Genomic DNA, 19,278 nt, shown 5'->3' with positions numbered 1-19,278 from the left:
CAGACACATAAGGACACATGCACAAACATACACAGGGGCACACACAGGGACCCAGGTATACATACACACACAAAGGAACACACATAAACAGACACATAGGGATACACGGACAAACACAGGGGCATACACTTAGTAACACACACACACAGGGACACACATACACACACATAAAGGGACACACACAGGTGCCAGTGGCAACCCCTGTACCTGTCTTTTAGATCAGTGACCCTGTCATGGGCGCGAGCAGACTGGATTCGGGGACCAGGGAAAGGGGATCGGTGAGAGATGTGACACCCCAGAAGTTGCCCTCCAAAATCCAAGAGCAAGACCTCGGGTTTATTACCACACACCACAAGTTTACATTGATGTCTCAGGAAAACATCTCCCAGGAAAGGCATGACCTTGGTGTTCAGTCCAGTTGACCCAACTGACCAGATGGTCCCACAGACTAGCTTTCTCCTAGCTCCTCATGCAACACCCTCTTCAAAACCCACTGTCACAACAGTCCGAATCTGAGCTCATTTCACAGACCGGGCAGTGAGGACAAAGCCTGGACTTGGTCCCAGGCCAGCAGTAAATCCACAGCAGGACGAGAACCCTGGAGCCAGTCCTGTGGACTCTCAGTTCTCCCCAGAGACCGTTGGTTGTCATGGAAGAGAGACGCTTGGGGCCGGGCGCAAGCCCTGCATGCTGAATCCCTGGTGCCAGCCCCCTAAATAGAAGCAGAAATACTGTGCTTGTAATCAATGAAACTCAAGCCACAAGCCACTAACAGGGCTCACCTTGCTCCTCAGCTGTGAGCCCGTGTCTACATGTCCAGGCATCCCATTTGCTAGGTGCCCTGCGAAGATGCTGCCCCAGGGCTGGGTGGTGCTTCTCTCCCTGCCCGAGGGGCAGCTCTTGCCCCTCCCCACTACCTGTGGGTCTCCTCCCAGCTTCCTCTCCTGTGCTCACCTTGGCTGCGATGACGTATGTGCAGACACTCGGGTCCCAACTCCCAGGTGATGCCTTCTGCTTGTCCCGGGTGGAGCTGTGCTCTTGACTCTCCCGTCACACCTGGACAGCTGTGAGCAGATGGTGGTGCTCCAGATGTGTGCTCCTACGGGGTCAGGCCCCTTCCGGGGAAAGGACTGGTCAGTGTGAGCTGCCTCCCCCAGAATGTCCAGTACTTGATCTGCATGTGCTTGACACTTCTATAGCAGAGGTGTCACCCTCTGGGCCTTTGCAGACCAGACTGGCCCGGGCTCAGTGATTTCAGGTTGGACCGTGGTCACATGGCTTCCATCTGCACAGGAGTCCTGGGGCCCTGGGCCAAGAACTCTGTTGACCCAAGTTTGTGGCTCACAGGAGGCTCACTGCCTCCTTTGGCCTGGTGGGGTCATGAGGTGGCTTCCCTGTCAGCTGACATCTTCCTCTCCGTGGCATGTCACAAAGTACATGACAGCGGCCGAGGTCACTGCACCAGCAACTCGCATATGCACATTCGAATGCGTTGAGCACTGAACGCATTCGTGGGTTTTTCTCTTCCAGAATCTGATGACCAGAACTACCGGGTGGAGGCTGTCCATGCGTTGGTGCACAAATTGCCTGAGAAAAACAGAGAGATGCTGGACATCCTGATAAAGCACCTGGTCAAGTAATTCTCTTCCCTTGTTATCTGAACCTCCTCGTGTCTATTTAAGGCACAGGATGGGGCCGTGTGCGGTGATTGTAATCACAGCTGCGGAATAGGCTGAAATACGGCTGTTTGCTCCCCTGTGTCTGCTTACCATGAGTCAGCCCTTTGCGAGTGGTCCAGTGGCAGGGCAGTAAAGACATACACAGGCATTTGCTGTGTTGAGCAAGCACAGTGGCAGGGTTGGGCACTGGGGTGGAGGTGGGCAGAACCCGTCTCACATGCAAGGCCTGTGCTCCACTCGCCCACAAACCCAGTTTCCTGCTGTTCTCTTTGGTCACGTGGCTCGACCAGGCCAACTGTTCCTGCAGTGTCTGCCCCCGCCTCTGCAGTCGGTCCCCGAGTAGGGAGGGCCCCATGTGTCTGTTTACGAGCACAAAGCCCCGTGAGGAGAAGACTTGGATTAGCAGGGCTGGTTCAGGAACGAAGAAAGCCAGTGTGCACTGGCCAGTCCCCGACCAGCACCCAGGGGGAGCCCAGATGCCTCTTCTCCAGGATGCCTGAGCTCCCAGGAAGCTGTGATGCAGGAGGAAGGGATGTCGTGGGAAGGCTCGGGGCAGTCATGCCAGTGAGAACCTGTGAGCAGGGTTGCCGCTAGGTCTGAGTCTCAGTGCAGGGATGGAGTTGAGCTACTTCTGTGTGTGTGGGGTCAGGGATGGACCCCAGGGTCTCACGTGGGCAAGGCGACTGGCGCCCACTCTGACTGCATCCCTGGCCCACAGCCTCCGCTCATGACTGTCGGCTGTAGAAGAACAAATCTCTGCCTAAAAGCAGAGCCAAGCCAGTGGTCATCCCAGGGGCGTGGGGGCGGGGGTTGGACTCTACTAAGGATATGGGGATCATTTCCCACTGGATCCATCAACCTTTTAACTATGGGCCAACTTTTTTTTTTTTTTTTTTTACACCCTATGAGTCTAGACCCGTGAGTTGAAAGTGGCGGAAGCTCTCTGGGAAAAGATGCGTCCAGTGCCATATTCTCTTTGGCCGAGGAAGTCATGTCCCAGTGATTAGACCTTTAACTCAAGGCCTTCCTGTCCCTCTCATCTGCAGAGTGTCCATGCACAGCCAGCAGAACCTCATGACCGTCTCCAACCTCGGAGTCATATTTGGCCCAACTCTGATGAGGGCGCAGGAAGAGACCGTGGCAGCCATGATGAATATTAAATTTCAGAACATTGTAGTTGAAATCCTAATAGAGCACTATGAAAAGGTGAGCCGGGCAGTGCCCAGGAAAGTGAGACTTCCTCGAGTTCCCACAAAGGGTTCTGGCATTCATCCTTGAGCTCTACGCTAGATCTCTGCTTCCTCTCTGCTCTCTTACATGCTGTTGGATTTCCTTCTTCTGGCAGACTTTCACTTCTTGGGTTCCGCATGTGAGAGCTTTCAGAATCCTGCAGTGGATGGTTTCCTTGGCTTCTGGTTACTGACTTCTCAGATTCTCCTCTTTAGCATTTATGTATCACTGTCATCCCATTACTCATCGATTTGCTCAAGCGGGCACCAGTAACACGTCCATGTGAGACTTCTTGTTACTGTTTTTGGCATAATGAATACGCCACAGGTAGCTTGCCAGGCTCTGCCGTGTAGGCGAGATACTCTCGGTATCTTGCCGGGCTCTCCGAGAGGGGCGGAGAAATTGAGCATTTCCATAACCAGTATTTTATGCAGTACTTAGACTCAGAGAATACTTTAGAGTCACTTCTAGTTCACTTGCAATATTTTTGTCTGTTATAATCAGACAGTTAGAACAATTAAGGAATAGAGTCTTGAAGTCCTCTCTGTGTGCAGTTCCTAAGGAAGGAGAATCTCTTTAGCACAGGGAGGTCTTCACATAATTATGGAAAGGGAGCACGTGGATGTTTCACCGATCAGCATCTGAGCCCAAAATACCTGCAACCTGCCAGTGTCTGCTTCGGCATCTCTGGCCGTTCTTGTTCCTTCGGGCCATTCTGAGTGCCCAGCATGTGGGGGCAGCTTGTTCTCACTACCCCAGAGCCCGTGGCCACCTTCTGCCACATTCCTTGGCACCTTTCTTGAAGCCAGGGGCAGCGCCCACCTCAGCCCCTGCCTGGTTGCATGAGCCACGGGGTGGCCTGAAGGGGCCCTCCCTTGGGAGGTTGGGGGTGTCTTCAGCTACTGGGAAGCCTGGACATCTGTCCTGTGCAGCTGGCAGGGATGAGGAGTGATGCTCCCAGTGGCTCGGTTTGGGGTGGGGGAGAGCTTTTCTTAAGGCTCCAAGGCTGCTGCTGCTCACACTTCTGGCCCCGGGGTGGGCCCGGCTGTTTTTCTTGTAGATCTTCCATTCGGCCCCAGACCCGAACATCCCTCTGCCCCAGCCTCAGCCCCGATCCGGATCCCGAAGGACGCGTGCCATCTGCCTCTCCACAGGCCCCCGCAAGCCCAGGGGCCGGTATACTCCATGCCTGGCGGAGCCCGACAGTAAGTGTCTCTGCCTGCAGGGAACGAGGGGGAACGAGCTGCAGGCACAGCCCCGACAGATTCAGGCCTGTGCCATGGGGAGGAGTTTGCCCAGTCCATTCCCCAGCAACTGTGGTCAGGTCAGGGACATAAGTGCCAGCTTGGAGGGACAGCAAAGAGAGCAAGAGCAAGTCTGGCCCAGGTGCCTTTTACTCCCTCCCTCTCACACTGGGTCCTTGAGGCGGTCCCTCGGGTATTGGAGTCTGACAGAAAAGATGCCCTGTGTGGCCTTGGCTTGCTCCTGGCTGGACTGCAGTCCGGGGCCCGCAGCAGGGTCCCAAGACTCTCCCCGACCTGGTCCTCATCTCTGTCATCAGTAATGTATGAAACATTAAGGGATTTGCATATATTTTACATTTCTGATATCTTACACTTTTAGGAGCATTTTTGTTTTCTTTTTGGCTCACACCCAGTGGTGCTCAGGGGTTACTCCTGGCTCTGCACTTAGGAATTACTCCTGGCAGTGCTCAGGGGACCATATGAGATGCTGGGAATCGAACCTGGGTTAGCCACATGCAGGGCAAACGCCCTACCCGCTGTGCTATTGCTCCAGCTCCTTAAGAGCACTTATTTAAAAGCTGAGTTTGAAAGCCAATTTCTTCTGTTGTGAGATACATCGTTCCGTTTTTTCAAGCCAGAGAAGGTGCTGTTCTCCCCGTAAGGGTTGAGGGTGGCAGCCTCGGGTGAGGGGGACAGTGCAGTGCTCTGTCCGGGTGAAGCCTGTCCCCTCCCTCCTGCTGAGCCCTCAGCCCGGGTGATGTGACTTTCCTTAATTCTGAGTCTTTTCTGAGTGGAGGTCACCCACTGGTGCTTCTCTGGGTGGGGGTCCCGAGCATAGAAAGGTCTGGGGGCATCTTCCCCCCACTGAAGGCTGCCTCCCCATCCAGGTGACTCCTACAGCAGCAGCCCCGACAGCACGCCCATGGGCAGCCTCGAGTCTCTGTCCTCGCACTCCTCCGAGCAGAACAGTGCCGCGAAGCCTGCCTGTGGGCAGCCCCGGGAGAAGGCGGGGGCCGTTCCCTGGATTGCATCCCCCTCCACTTCCAATGGCCAGAAGAGCCTTGGCCTCTGGACCACCACGAGCCCTGAGTCCAGCTCTCGGGAGGACGCCACGAGAACGGACGCTGAGTCGGACGGGCAGAGCGTGGCTTCGGTCACCAGCCCCGGGGATGTCTCCCCACCCATAGACCTGCTCAAGAAAGGGCCCTATGGGCTGTCGGGGCTGAAAAGGGCCTCGGCGTGCTCTCTCCGGTCCATCTCCGCAGCTGAAGGTATGTGTGAACGTGGCGGGGCCAGCTGCCTTGGTCTCACCATCGTCTCTGTCCCCAGGGAAAGTTAGTGAGGATGCTCAGCGGCTTTGTCACCGAGCTGCGACTCCCCCCACCCCCACCCCCAGCTCCTCTGTCTCTGCAAGGCGATGGCGCTGTAATTGCTGGAGATTTCGATCTCCCCGAGTGACGGCTCCCAGGCTCAGAGAACATTCTGTGCCTTCCCATTTGGGCGCTGAGGAAAATGCTTCCTTTTGTTGGGTGCCGGTGCCGTGTTATTGCTGTAATTTTGTCTAATGACTCCTCGCCCATTTTTCGGGCTTTCTTTTCTTAGGAAGCAAGAGCTACGGTGGCTCCATTCAGAGCTTGACTTCCATCGGCTCCAAAGAGACGCCCAAAACCCCGGCCAACCCGGACCTGCCGCCCAAGACGTGCAGGCGGTCCAGGCTGGACACGGCCTCGAGCAACGGCTACCAGCGGCCTGGCTCCGTGTAAGTGGGAGCTCAGGGATGCCCAGGAATGGGCCTGTGCTCTAGGACCCTTGGGGGTCCCAGTGCTGAGTGCTCTGCCCACAGGATAGGCATGGTCAGCGATTGGGTGGAGCTGAGGCATGTTTTAAGGACTTGGAACATGAAAGACTGTAACACACGGGTCCTGGAAGCCATGTGTCCCGCTGAGGCACCTGCTCTGCACTTGCTGGGGCCACTCTCCCAGCCTGAGTTTCACTAAGCACAGAGAACAAATTTGTAGAGAGTCAGGGCATGGGAGCAAGGGGTGGGCAGTCAATCCCCTGATGGAAAGAATCACCCCCCAAAAAATGTGGAGGCTGCTTGGGCGGAAAGCACAGGGATAGGGCAGGGTGGAGAAGCAGCTGGGAGTTCTCGCACGGTTTCTTCCCCTCATGACGGGGAGAGCGAGGAAACCTGTCCAGGAGAGAAGCGTCACGAGACAGGGGTAAGGAACCGGCTCTGCTCAGAGGTGGAGCTCAACCAGCAAAGCTGAGTTCCAATCCAGACTCCTCGGCTTTGAAGCTCCCATCTCCCGCTGGGCCTGGGCTGATGTTGAATAAGGTGACATTTCTGACATTTTAATTACTTGGTGAAAGTCAAGTAAGACATTTTACTCATCCTGTCTCCGAGGAAGGACCGGGCCGGGCACGCAGTCACCCCTTACTTCCTTTGACGGGAGCCTTGGGGTGCCGGCAACTGATCAGAGTCTTTCACTCCAGCCGCCACAACACAGGCAAACTGTCTGTACATCTGTCTGCTGCCCAGTGCTTAGGGTTCCAGGCCGCAAGGGAAATTAAATTTTAAGGCAATATGTCAAGGAAGAACGCCAGCTCGTCCTCGGGGCTGCTCATGGTGGCCATGGAAAGGGAGGAGGCGTGGCACGACAGGTGGACCCTGGAGCTGAACAGCACACCAGCTCTGCACAGACTGTCAGAGAAGAGATTTTTAAAGCACAGAGACCTCTGTGTGGATGCTCTCCGAGTAAATGCAGAAGCTTTTCTGAGCACCTTGAGTGCCCGGCCTCTGTTCCTTCTGCTCTGCCTGCCAAGAGAGTCTCTCTCGCTGCTGGGGACCACGCCTTTCTCTGGCACTTGAAACAGGGTTTGAGCTCACAAGTGTATTTATGGGCCACAGTTTCAGAGTTCTTTCTTTCCACTTTGCAGGAAGTATGTTCAAATTGGTTTGTCTCGGGGCCACAGCAGATGGTGCTCAGGGCTCACTCCTGGTGGGCCCAGGGGAATCCTAGGGGGTGCAGGGGGGTTGAACCTGTGTTGGTCATGTGCAGGGCAAGCACTCTCCCCATTGTACTAGTGCTCTGGCTCTATAGTATTTTAAAATGCATAGAGTGGTTTTCAAATTCGTTTTTGTCTTTACCATCACTGTGAACCACCCTTCTTCCCGGTGGCTCCCCTGAGTCAGCAGGAACCCCTCTGCATGGGGTGGAAGTGATGTGGAAGACAGATGACCATGTGTCTGGACCTACAGGAAGTCCAGGGACAGTGAGAATATCTGATCCTCAGAGACCGTCAAAACCTCTCCCACATCAGAACCTGAAACAGTTAAAGCTCAGGTCCACTGGGGAGGTAGTTCTTACCTAACGTTTGGGTTGACTTGATAACCAACCCTAAATCTCACATGGGGCTGAGTGATTTAATTGACTGTGAAACTCGGCACTGTTTCATTTTTTTCAGGGTGGCAGCAAAAGCCCAGCTGTTTGAAAATGCCAGTTCGCTGAAGCCAGTTTCTTCTGGGCGGTAAGTTCTCCACCCCGTAACTGTTATCTGGGGACGGGGTCTGTGGCGTGGCTGACACGGTGAACATGTCCCAGAGCCCTGCTCGGTGCAGGCAGCACACATTGACAGCAGTGAGTGTCTCTGAGAAGCATCGCCAGTTCACCTCCATCAAGGGAGGCTTCCAAGGAGTCTGTCACCCCGAATTGTCATTTTCATCTACGAACCAAAGCCTCCTATAGCTCTGGAAAAATTCCTACAGGTGCGCGCCCATAGAGAATTTTTCCTGGATTGAAGGAGCTTGCCACGCATCTGAACACCTGTTTTCCCCATCCATGGAGGCTCAGGGGTGCTGACCACGTAGACCGGAGTTTTGTTTTGCCTTTTTTGCTTTTGTTTTTGAGTCACACCAAGCAGTGCTCAGGAATCACTCCTGGTGGGGCTCAGGGGACCCTATGAGGTGCAGGGGATTGAACCCAGGTGCCCTGCAAGCAAAGCAAATGCCCTACCCATTGTGCTCTCACTCCAGCTGGCCCTAGGATTTGCATTTTGACCTTCCCACAGGCTTTGCAGAATTTCCCTCGGCGTGCCTGCTAAAAGGACCCAGGTGGTCAGGTCACCGCGTGGGTTTTAGAGTGTGTTTGGATCGGGAGAACTGGCACAGAGGGAGATGTTTGCCTTGCACACTGCTGGCCCAGGTCCATCCGGCATGCACAACAGCCCTGCAAGCACCAAAACTAAAAAATCAGATGAAGAAATGTGTGTATTGGGCCAGGGCTCCTTAAACTTGTCCCACTCAGGTCCCCTGGGTGCCTGAGAAGTTTTCACGTGACCCTGGGCACATAAAATACAGGTATATCAAACCAAATATCCACATATTATCAGAAAGATATGTATTTAAAAACACATTTTTACAAAGTTCTACAACTCACAGTGGAGGACGCCGGGGCCTTGCTTTCTCTTCTCACGTCCCAAACTGTTGCTTCTAATCGGCAGCAGTTTGGTATTTTAAATTTGTATGTGCTGAAACAATGAATATTCTTAGCGGTTTTCTATTTGCAGTTCTTTACCATCAACAGCTGGTAGAGGCAGGAGGTCTTTGGGAGGCCTGTGCTGTGGGAAGAGACTCCAGAGAATGGACCCTGTCCACTAAGGCCATCTCGAGTCTGGATGATTGTATGTGCGGTGTGGCTGAGTCCCAGAGCACCGAGGGGCAGTTGTGTAGTCTAGACGTCTCCTGGCCAGAGCCGGTGACTCTTAGAAGATTCGGGGCGGCTTCCCCAGTGCACTGTGTGCTGTTTCCCGGGGACCCTGCACTCAGTGCTGAGGCGACAGGCAACTTATGTGTCCCTCTGTCTCAACATGTCCCTCTGCCAAGCTCTGGGGAGGTTCGGCTTTGAGTATGTCAGACCACTTGGTCTCTGAATCTGGTCTTCAGTCAGAAAATGGCAATGAACTTCGAGGCTTTTTTTTCTATCTTGCCATGTGGTTGATCACTAGATGGAGCCCTTCCATTAGGAAACTGTTCCTGCACCGGCTGTCAGTGAAGAGCTCACTGAGCTTGTAAGGCACAAGCTCAGAGTGCCATCAGCCACAGGCCAGGTCCTGAGTGCCATCAGTCAGAGGCCGGGCTCAGAGTAAGTCAGTCAGAGGCCAAGTCCTGAGTATAGTCAGTCAGAGGCCAGGCCCTGCTTGTAGTCAGTCTGTCAGAGGCTGAACCTTGAGTGCCATCAGTCAGTGGCCGGGCGCTGCATATAGTCAGAGGCAGGGCCCTGAGGTCACCCAGACTCAACATGGTCTTAGTGGACAGATCAGGGTGTGTTCTCCGGAGTCTCTTCCCACAGCATATGTGTCCTGAAGGCCTCCTGCCTCTACTAGCTGCTGATGGTAAAGAACCGCAAATAGAAAACCACTAAGAATGTTCAGAGGCTGGGCCCTGAGTACACTCAGTCAGTCAGAGGCCAGGCCCTGCATGTAGTCAGTCTGCCAGAGGCTGGACCCTGCATGCAGTTGTCAGAGGGTGGGCCCATAGTATAGTCAGTCAGAGACCAGGCCCTGAGTATAGTCAGTCTGTCAGAGGGCTGGCCCTGCGTGCAGTTAGTCAATGGCTATACCCTGAGTATAGTCAATCAGAGGCTGGGCACTGAGTATAGTTAATCAGAGACCAGGCCCTGAGTATAGTCAGTCTGTCAGAGGCCTGGCCCTGCGTGCAGTTAGTCAGTGGCTTTACCCTGAGTATAGTCAGTCAGAGGCTGGGCCCTGAGTATAGTCAGTCAGAGGCCGGGCCCTGAGTATAGTCAGTCAGAGGCCGGGCCCTGAGTATGGTCAGTCAGAGGGAAGGCCCTGCGTGCAGCCAGTTGAGCCTTCAGTGTAGTTAGAGGCATCTGTGTAGTGGAGATTTCTTCAGGTAGCCCGTGAGCAACCTATTTGCATTATGATTTTGCCAAGTCAGCTTCAGACCCGCTCAGGGCACATTAAGGCGCCTGTGACCTGTGTGGGAACTTTGCCCCGAGATGCGTGCACTGGGGTCCATGGCTTCCTGGCTATATAACCACAAATTCCATTCTGAGGAAACCCACTTATTTATGATTCTCTTTTCCAAGGTGTTGTCAATGTACAGAGTAATGACTCCAAAGTTTGTGGTCAGATCTGTGTGGATGGTCACAAATGACAGGCAGGTGATCACAAACGACAGGCAGCCTCCTGCAGTCCCTCTCTGCAGTGCTTCCAGTCAGAACTCGGCATCCAGGAAAAAATCGTGGGGCGTAGGGGGAGGAGTAGCAGCCATTTGGGAAGGAGCAGTGGGGAGAGAATCGCAGTGGCCTTGTGTAAGAGCAAGACAGTGCCTGCATCCAGGGGTCTGTGAGGAGAGGGGGCCCTCCCTGATAGGGGTACCGTAAAGGGAAGAGACACATAGGCTGGAACTAGAGACACTTACTCAGAATAGTAACAGATGCTTGAAGGATAAGTTTACAGAAAAGACCAAGATTAGAAACGAACTTTGCTAAGAGTGAGAGACAGGTAAAACGCACACACACACACACACACACACACACACACACACACACACACACACACACACACACACAGAGTCAAAAGCCAAAGAAAGGTGCCTAGTCTTTGAAGATTGTGGTGGTTGGGGGGGGGATGTCAAAATAGCTTGTGAGCACACGGGTGGTTTGAGCCTCGGCTTTTGAGGACTGTGGACCACTGAGAGTGACTGTGAGGTGATTAAAAATATTCAGCTCGGCTGGCAAGATGGAGCACAGGCTGGTGAGATGGTGCATGCCACCACTCATGGGTCCCTGAGCCCCACCAGGGCAGCCCTTAGCCCCTTGAAGAGAAAGGGGGAGGGGGAGGAAGAGGAAAAGGGGGAGGGAGAGAGGTAGGGGGAGGGGAGAAGAGGGGGTAGAGAGAAAAGGAGAGAAGAGGGAGAGGGAAGAGGGAGGGAGGGAGAGAGAGAGAGAGAGAGAGAGAGAGAGAGCCTGAGCTTGGAGCACTTCTGTGGCACAGGGGAGAGTCGCCATGATATGGCTCTCTGGGTGCTGAAGGAAATGTGACCGACCGAATGCTGGTCTGTGGAGAACAGTTTTGTTTAAGAGTTGGGCAAAGATGCTGTGGTCCCTGGTGGTAGGAGCTGCAAAAACTAAAAAAATAAATAAAAGAGGAAACGCTCATTTGCAGCCTGACTAAGGCCAAGATCTTCTGGAAGGTTGGGACAGTGGAATAGAAGGGCCCGTATGGGGAGTGGTGCCTGAAGACTCATCCCAACCAGCAAATCTGTGAAGAATGCCTATATTCTCTCAGTTAGTTGGGGGCTACTCTTGGCTGAGTGCTCAGGGTGGTTGAGGGGCCACGTGAAGTCCAGGGTAGCACCCAGGCCTCCCACATGCAGTGTGCACCCAGCCATCATTCCTGCTCCCCCAATTAAAAAAAAAAATCCAGAACCACAGCAATAGAGAAAAACGGCGAAGTCCCCAAGCACAGCCCTGCAGCAGACTCCGGGGACTGGTAATGTCCACTCTGAAGGTGTCCATGATCCACCGAAAGCTCTCAGCCCTGTCCCCATCAGACACACTGGGAAAGCTGTCGAGACATGGCATGCTGCAGGGAGCCTCACTGCCTCTCTCCGCTGCCGTCGTCATCATTTCAAATCAGTGTTTCACCCTCAGTCGTACTACACATGGAAACTAAGGCTGGGCCAAGTGAGTGAGGTCAGAAAAACACACCGAAAGACCAAAAAAATTTTAAAAAGGCTGGATTGTTTCCAGCTCCATGCTGTTTCCTTCTTAAATTAGTGGCGAGTACTGCTGAGTTGGTGCAAAAGCCATCGTGTCTCATGAGTGCGGCCCCCACGGCCTGGGAACCCCCAGAGACTTAGGAGGTTCCTGGCGCGCTGCCAGGAGTGTTCTATGGGGCGTTAGGAAATTGTGCATGATATTTTCCAGAGCGTGGATCTGCGTTGCCTTCACAGTCCTGTCACAGCCGGTAATGGGAAAGGTTTCTCGAGTATATTCCATTAGCCACCAGAACTGTGTCGTCCTGGGGACCCTCCTCGTCCCTGGACCACACTTGGAGATACACTCCAGGGATGAATGCAGGAAAGGAGCCAGGGGACTGATGTTCCCGGGAACATTCCCACCTTTGTGCCAAACAGAGGCCAAGCAGACTGCCAGCCGGACAGATCAGATGCACATTTTTAACATGCAAAGACCGTTACTCACCCTTTCACTTCATTTTCAAGGGAGTTACTGGGCGGTCAGTGTCTTTTTCAGAAGCCGTTTTTATCATGGAGGCATCCAGTATTCATTTGGACATCCAAGCCAGTATTTGTAGACAAAAATCTGAAAAATGAGCACCGGAATGATTTTAACTACACTGTAGCCCGAGGCCATGAAGCAAATGCTGCATTGTTTATTGTAAATTGCCGTGGTCCATGTCGGCCACTTGCCAGGGAGACGTCTATGCCTGTTACCTGTCTTGCACCATGCAGCAGCATTACTAGCTCTGTGTACATCACTGGACGGCTGCTATTTCCTTCTCTGAGCTGACACTGCTGAGCTCAGGTTATTTAAGGTGTGCTTCTTTGCTTTAGCTCTTCTCTGTTATCTATTATTGCCTCCTAACCTATGTCTGTGTACATCCCCACGCCCTTCAGCACTGAAGGCAAGTATACAGAAAAAACCTAGAGAAATGTGTATGTCACGAAGCACTGCATGCCAAGCCTTTGCACTGGGCAGCACTTGGACTTTTGCATGGTGAGGGGTTATGCTCACATGCCTTCCAAATGAGGAAGAGAGACCTTTTGGGGTTGTGCTAATTCCTCCCCCACACAGTGAGAAGCAGGATTTTCAAGAGCCTCTTCAAAGGATATTAGAACCTTCTGGAGAGAAAGTCAATAGGAGACAGAGGTTTTTCATGTCCTCTTCACTACACCAAGGCACTAAAAGAAGCATTAGCACCTGCAGAGAAGCCTTCACCACCTCAGACATTAAATCACTCCAAGCTCTCTGTGGAGATAACACCTGTAGTTACATATCTCAGCAGAGACATTATACCTGTCTGGTTGCTTGCACAGATAATTGAAAAGTCATGATCAATAGGAAGGATTTGGCGCTGTGCATTTTGACACACTCAACCATATCCATTTAGCTTAGCAGAATGCTTATTCTGCAGGCAGCCACAAAAGACAGTATAAGAGCAGTCACATTTGAAAAATTAAAACATTCCGGTTGCATTTTTAAAGTGCAATTTCAATTGCTGTGAGGACTGTATAATTCTGGAAATTGTTTCCTTAAGCATCTTTATTGTTTTCAGCCAGTTATTACTGAAAGAAATGATTGCTGTTGGAACATTCCATTAAAAAAAAAAAATTCTTGGTGTATACATCTGTGATTCACTTCTATCCAAACTCAGGTCAAATGGGTATGCCTGACTAGAAGCTTACAGGAAAATTACTCTATTGGACGAGACCCTAACCGATTCCTACCATTCTCCAGAACTTTGTAGCATCATTTGGCAAGAATCATTTTAAGTAGAGCAGTTCTCCAGCGAGGCCAGTGGTTTGAACAAGTTGTTCTCTGCTCTTTCAGCCACGCCAAAGCCATGTACTCCTGTAAGGCGGAGCACAGCCATGAGCTCTCCTTCCCGCAGGGGGCGATCTTCTCCAACGGTGAGTAGCCGGTCACCGCCCTGTCTCCTGCACAGAGCCCGGAAACTCAGAGATCAGGCCCCGTGGTCCCTCCCTCACGAGAGGCCACAACATCCCCACACCCTGGGGACCTGCTTTCTCCCCATGCGTGGCCGTGCCCTGCTTAGCCGTTACATAGCCCGTGTGTGTGTGTGTGTGTGTGTGTGTGTGTGTGTGTGTGTCTGTCTGTCTGTCTGTCTGTCTGTGTGTCTGTCTGTCTGTCAGCTAATGCTCACTGACATCTTTCTGTTTACATTGCCAGTGTACCCGTCAGTGGAACCAGGATGGCTGAAGGCAACTTATGAAGGCAAAACAGGACTAGTTCCAGAAAATTATGTTGTCTTCCTCTAATACTATTTAGTGGATGGTAGTATCTTCATGGTATCCATGGTAACAAGTGCTATGATTTTATCTGACACAGATATGGGATCAGCCCATGAAATCAAACGCTCAATCTCTACCAAGTCCTATACCAGCAGACTATGTAGCTTCCTGTCAATGGAAAAGGAAAGAAGTTTGATTTGCCAATCTTTCACTCTTTGGCTGGTTTCTTATTTAAAACCGTCTTGCCTTTTTTTGGATAAGTAACTTTATACAATGTCTCTTCGATAACAATTGTGAAATCTCAGATACCGTTTTTCAGAACTATATCTCAGAAATTTGGAAACCCAGAAATCTGCCCTTTATTGCCTTGCTGTTCTCTGAGGAACCTTGAAATCATTATTTAGAAATGTAATTTAAATTGTTCACTTATTATTCTGTCTTAAAAATATACTGCTTTTATATGATTGTTTTTGCTGGTCCTAAACATTTCAGGAACATTAAGTTTTTGAAACAATAGTATTCCAAATAGTAATAACTGTCTAATGGCCTTAAGTTTAAAGGCCCAGTAAGTCATCTATGACTCCATTCTAAGCATTCCAGACCCCTTACATGGGTTCCAAGCCGGGGCCAACATACTGATTCTCTACAGGCCTGGGAAGCAACCTGGGTCTGCAGCCGTAAGACTGATGAGCATGAACTGTACACTTTAAACATCTATTTAAATGTATTTGGTTGGGGGCCATCCTAAAGTAGGTGGCCAGCCCGATGGAGGGATGGTTTGCTGACTGTGTAGAGGGTGTGTGATATGGACGGACGTGGGGACTCTGCCACGGCACTACAGTGGCATTAGAAACAAATACAATCGGAGGAAAATAGCTCAGAAAGATGCCACAGCATCAGTTCTACTCATGGGCAATTGATGTGTGTGTGTGTGTGTGTGTGTGTGTGTGTTTTACTGATATTTAATTGTGGCTTATGAGGGATTTTTCATTTTCCACTTCCAAATGTTAAGTGTGTTGTTTTAAAGTGCTGTTAGGGACACGCCACTTATAAAAAGTCTAGTTGAAGCAGGATACTTCAATTAGCAAAGTTTAAAATGGTTTCATCGCTTTTAGGAAGCATCAAATCTACCTGATCCTTTTGCTGTTCCTAATTCAGTCTACTGCCTCCGTAGGAATCTCACTGAACTTAAAGAGCATGGGAATAGAGGTATTTTCTCTATGCTATCAGAATTTACATCAACCGTTATTTTAATAAATCCAGATTCCACAGAGCTGGCTTCCTGCCTGTGTCTGACCCATCATGGACCCTCTTGTTTTGTCCTCATTCTCTACTGCCCACGCTGGCATGAACAGAGTTGAAGCATGTATCTGGGAGTTAGCCAGTTGGATGACATGGAAGGGAGGGGGGAGCTGTAAACACCAGCGATCCCTGGTGCTGGGTGGTCTGGTGCCCCCCACCCAACCCCATCTCCTCAGCAGCCTCGGCCCTGAGTCACATGGCCGAGCACTTCTTGGGAGCCATCTGTGGTTTGCCCCCATCCTAGATATTTCGAGACCCCTGCCCCCAATATATCAAATTAAAATTGGAATAAGTAGGCTTTGAATGTAAAGAGAGTCATCACAGAATCCTATCCAGACATGGACGCAAATGCTCTAACAAGGGCGAGTCCAACCAAGGAGGAAGTTTGTCCTCCCAAAGTCCCCTCCCCTACTGTCTGCCCGCCCGCTGGCGGCCCCTGACCTTCGTGCTGGAACAGAAAGTTGTCTTCCAATGTACCAGTTTCCGCACTAGCACTCTTGCCATCCTGCTTGCTGCATCCTGCTGGATTAGAACCTCTTAAAGCAAATTGATTTTCTTTCAGAGACCAACTTGACTCCAAAAAGGGATTCAGAATCCTACTTCACTTGCTACTGCAGAAAGAAATCTTTTTAAAAAAAAAAAAAAAAAAAAACCACAGACCAGAGTGTTCCTGCATCTAGTTGTCTGGGAGCTACTTCCACTGACACTCGGTGATGAATCGGAGCCTCTGTGCTTCAAAGGCCTGGGGTGTGAAATCTAGCTCTCCTTTCTCATGAGAAGGCACTAGGGAGAGTACTTGAGGCTCCTTTCTTAAAACAAGCTACAAAAAAAAAAAAAAATGCTTGTTTAGTTTGTGCTTTTGCTCCAACTTGTGTGGAATTTTAGGGCCCTACTGGGCAGTGCTCAGGGGTTGCTCCTGACTCTTCTCTCAGATATTGCTCCTGGCAGTGCTCGGGATTGAAAGTGTGTCAGCTGTATGCCAGTGCCCTACCCACTCCCACCCTCAACTTTAAATTGTGCAGATTTGGGAGGCTGATGCCTTGTGTTCACTTGATTGCTCGTGTAAGCAAGTCTTGGCTATTTGCTGGCCATGCACTCATTCTGCACCCAGGGAAGATTGTTTCTGGTGAGCACTGAAAAATAATCAGGGCCAGCTGTCCCCTAAATTGTTCGGGGCATTAACCGCAAATATAGGTCTTTGAAAGAGGAGACTCAAATTCAAAACTCATGCATCTCAGTGACAGCTTAGCTTTTCAGAGTCAGTGTGATACTAGGAAATGTGAGGACGACCACCATAGTGGACCTCTCACTGCACCATGATAAAATACTTCCCGAGCACAGAACACCCACTCACCACCAGGGAACTGTGTCATGGCCAGTGCTTCAGGCTGGGAGAAGAGAGATGCCTCAGGCTTTCCCTGCTGGGAAGGCTGGTGTCTGAAACCCCCAACCAAGTGCCCTTTGCCCTTGTGAATGGCCTGGCAAGCTCTTGTGTTTTGTCATTCAAGTGAGGTTTCTGGACCCATGGCCCTCTGACAGGTGTAGGGGGAAAGGAAAAAAAGAGAACTGTAGGTCAGTCTCACTCATCTGGGTTCCCTAGCAGGATGCACTCACCTGGGTCACACCCGGGCAAGGCGCCAGCCCCCAGCCTCGGAGCAGCTCAGCCAGAGTCCCTCAGCTTTCCTCCCTGCAGACAGCACTGACAGACCATCTGCCACACTCAGAGGCCTGATTTGCACTTGGGACTTGTGGGAGTGCAGTTTAAGACAGACTGTGCCCTGGGTAAGCAGCTTGATTTGACAGTGACAGGACAGCTCCGAGGAGGAGTTCTGACTCCAGGAGCAGAAACCCCAAGTGGCACGGTGGGAACACAGGAATGTGTGTCCTTGTTCTTGTGCTTTGCTGAGAACCTAGTGGCCATCTCCTTCAGTCGCATACACTGTCGGGTCCCAGCTGGTCCCGTGGGCCAGGATCTCCCACATCCGTCCTGGAAAACACACATGGACCAACAGCTCTACTGTCCAGTCTCAGATCCATGAAGTGACTTTGTTCTGCAAAGAATCTTCCTGCAGTTTCTTAAACCCAGAATCTCAAACCTGACGTCACCCATCCCCACTAGCAGCAGGTGCCCAGAGGCTGATCTGAGCTCAAGGCCACTGCCCAGGGCAGGGGGCCCATTGCAGGGGAGACTGGGTCTGTGAGCCACCCCTGAGGCACGGCCACCCCCCTCTACTGCCTCTGTCCCCACGGCACGCTGCTGGGCACAGCTGGGCTGACTTTCCGAAACCCAAGGGAACACACGGTGGCCCCGAGCTGACACCTTGGCAAGTAAATAGAGAGTTTGGCAGGGATACGATGTTGCTTTGAATTCAGATCCTATTTATATACTGCTAAAATCCGAGGTACTATAGTTTATATAAAGGTTGACTAGATATTTTATTTCAGTACTAGGGGGTTTCTTGGCAGCCATTAACATGACTAAGAAATATGAAAATGATTGTCAGTTAAATTATCATTGAATTTTTTGTTTATTTTGTAGTGTTTCTGTATTTATCTGCACTTTGTGTATATATATATATACACACATACATACATACACAATCATGTAAATAACCTCATGCTGTTTCTAAACTAAATCGCCACACTATCTTTAATGTATGTTTACACTGTGTTTTAAATCACTTTAAAAATAAACTATGTAAGCATGTCTTTAGTCTTGGATTCATACAGAGAAAATGAAACATTTCAAGTACCATGAATGTTTGGGTGTGGCTGCATGGAAATCAGAGCAAGTCGACAAACCTCCCTGAGAAACTGGTGTTTAGAAAGATCAGGAGAACCTTCACAATATAGAATCACACACACACACACACATACACACACACACACACACACACACACACACACACACACACACACACACACCCCTCCTCCCACTTTCTCTATCTTTGGGGAGGAGGGGGCAACACCCAGTGGTGTTCAGGGCTTCCTCCTGCCTCTGCAGTCAGAGTCACTCCTGGCTGGGCTCAGGGACCGTATGAGGTGATGGGGATGAAGCCCAGGTTGACCATGTGCAAGGCAAGAGCCCTCTGCGCTGTCGCTCTGGCCCTGCTTCACAACTCTCACAACCCTTTCATAGCTAAGCTTTTTCTTTTTCTGCATCCAAGTCTAAAATACAGCCACACTGCAGGGATGCTATGGGACTACAAGAGAGTGCTATGAGCTTCCTTGCTTCCTTGGTGCATTTGAATGACACTAGTCTACAAGTGGATACAGAACTGGATCTTTAAAGCAAGAACCACCCTGCTGGCCACGGCAGTGGACAGCAGGTCAGGGCACTTGCCTTGCACAGGGTTGACCTGGATCCCTGACATTTCATATGGTTCCCCAGGCCCACCAGGGGTGATCCTAGAGCACAGAGCCAAGAAAAGGCCTCTTGAGTGTGGCCCCCAAACAAAACAAAAACACTGCCTTGCTTCATTTAAAAATACTTTATTGGGGCCCGAAGCCATAGGTCAGCGGGTGGGACATTTGCCTTGCACATGTTGAACCCAGGTTTGATCCCCAGCACCTCAAATGGTCCCCTGGAACCCTACCAGGAGTGACTCCTGAGTGCAGAGCCAAGAGTAAGTTCTGGCACCACCAGGTGTGGCCCCCAAACCAAAAAAATAAGAAAGTATTGCAAAATCAGGCTAGCCATTATCTGACCTTGCAGGGGATCAAACCTGCTTTGTTTTGGGAGGTCCCGTGTGCATCGGTGCTGGTCCTAGAGGGAATCACTAAAGGCAATTCTGGCCATTAA

General features: G+C 51.2%; 1 protein-coding gene across 2 annotated transcripts in view; it reads left to right on the top strand.

Annotated features, from left to right (window-relative positions):
* ARHGAP42 (Rho GTPase activating protein 42) overlaps positions 1-18,183 on the top strand; it is a 124,106-nt gene extending 105,923 nt beyond the window's left edge. For both annotated transcript variants that reach the window (XM_055133547.1, XM_055133546.1), the window contains exons 17-24: positions 1,531-1,636; positions 2,726-2,885; positions 3,970-4,114; positions 5,041-5,424; positions 5,756-5,912; positions 7,622-7,684; positions 13,753-13,832; positions 14,113-18,183. In XM_055133547.1, coding sequence (XP_054989522.1) covers positions 1,531-1,636; positions 2,726-2,885; positions 3,970-4,114; positions 5,041-5,424; positions 5,756-5,912; positions 7,622-7,684; positions 13,753-13,832; positions 14,113-14,201 — 1,184 coding nt within the window. In that variant the 3' untranslated portion in view covers positions 14,202-18,183. The remainder of the gene's footprint in view (positions 1-1,530; positions 1,637-2,725; positions 2,886-3,969; positions 4,115-5,040; positions 5,425-5,755; positions 5,913-7,621; positions 7,685-13,752; positions 13,833-14,112) is intronic.
* Positions 18,184-19,278: the final 1,095 nt, after the last annotated feature.

The sequence above is a fragment of the Sorex araneus genome, chromosome 3, assembly GCF_027595985.1.
Source record: "Sorex araneus isolate mSorAra2 chromosome 3, mSorAra2.pri, whole genome shotgun sequence".
NCBI lineage: Eukaryota > Metazoa > Chordata > Mammalia > Eulipotyphla > Soricidae > Sorex > Sorex araneus.
Note: the sequence above shows the minus strand (reverse complement) of the source record. Positions and strands in the feature narration are given on the sequence as shown.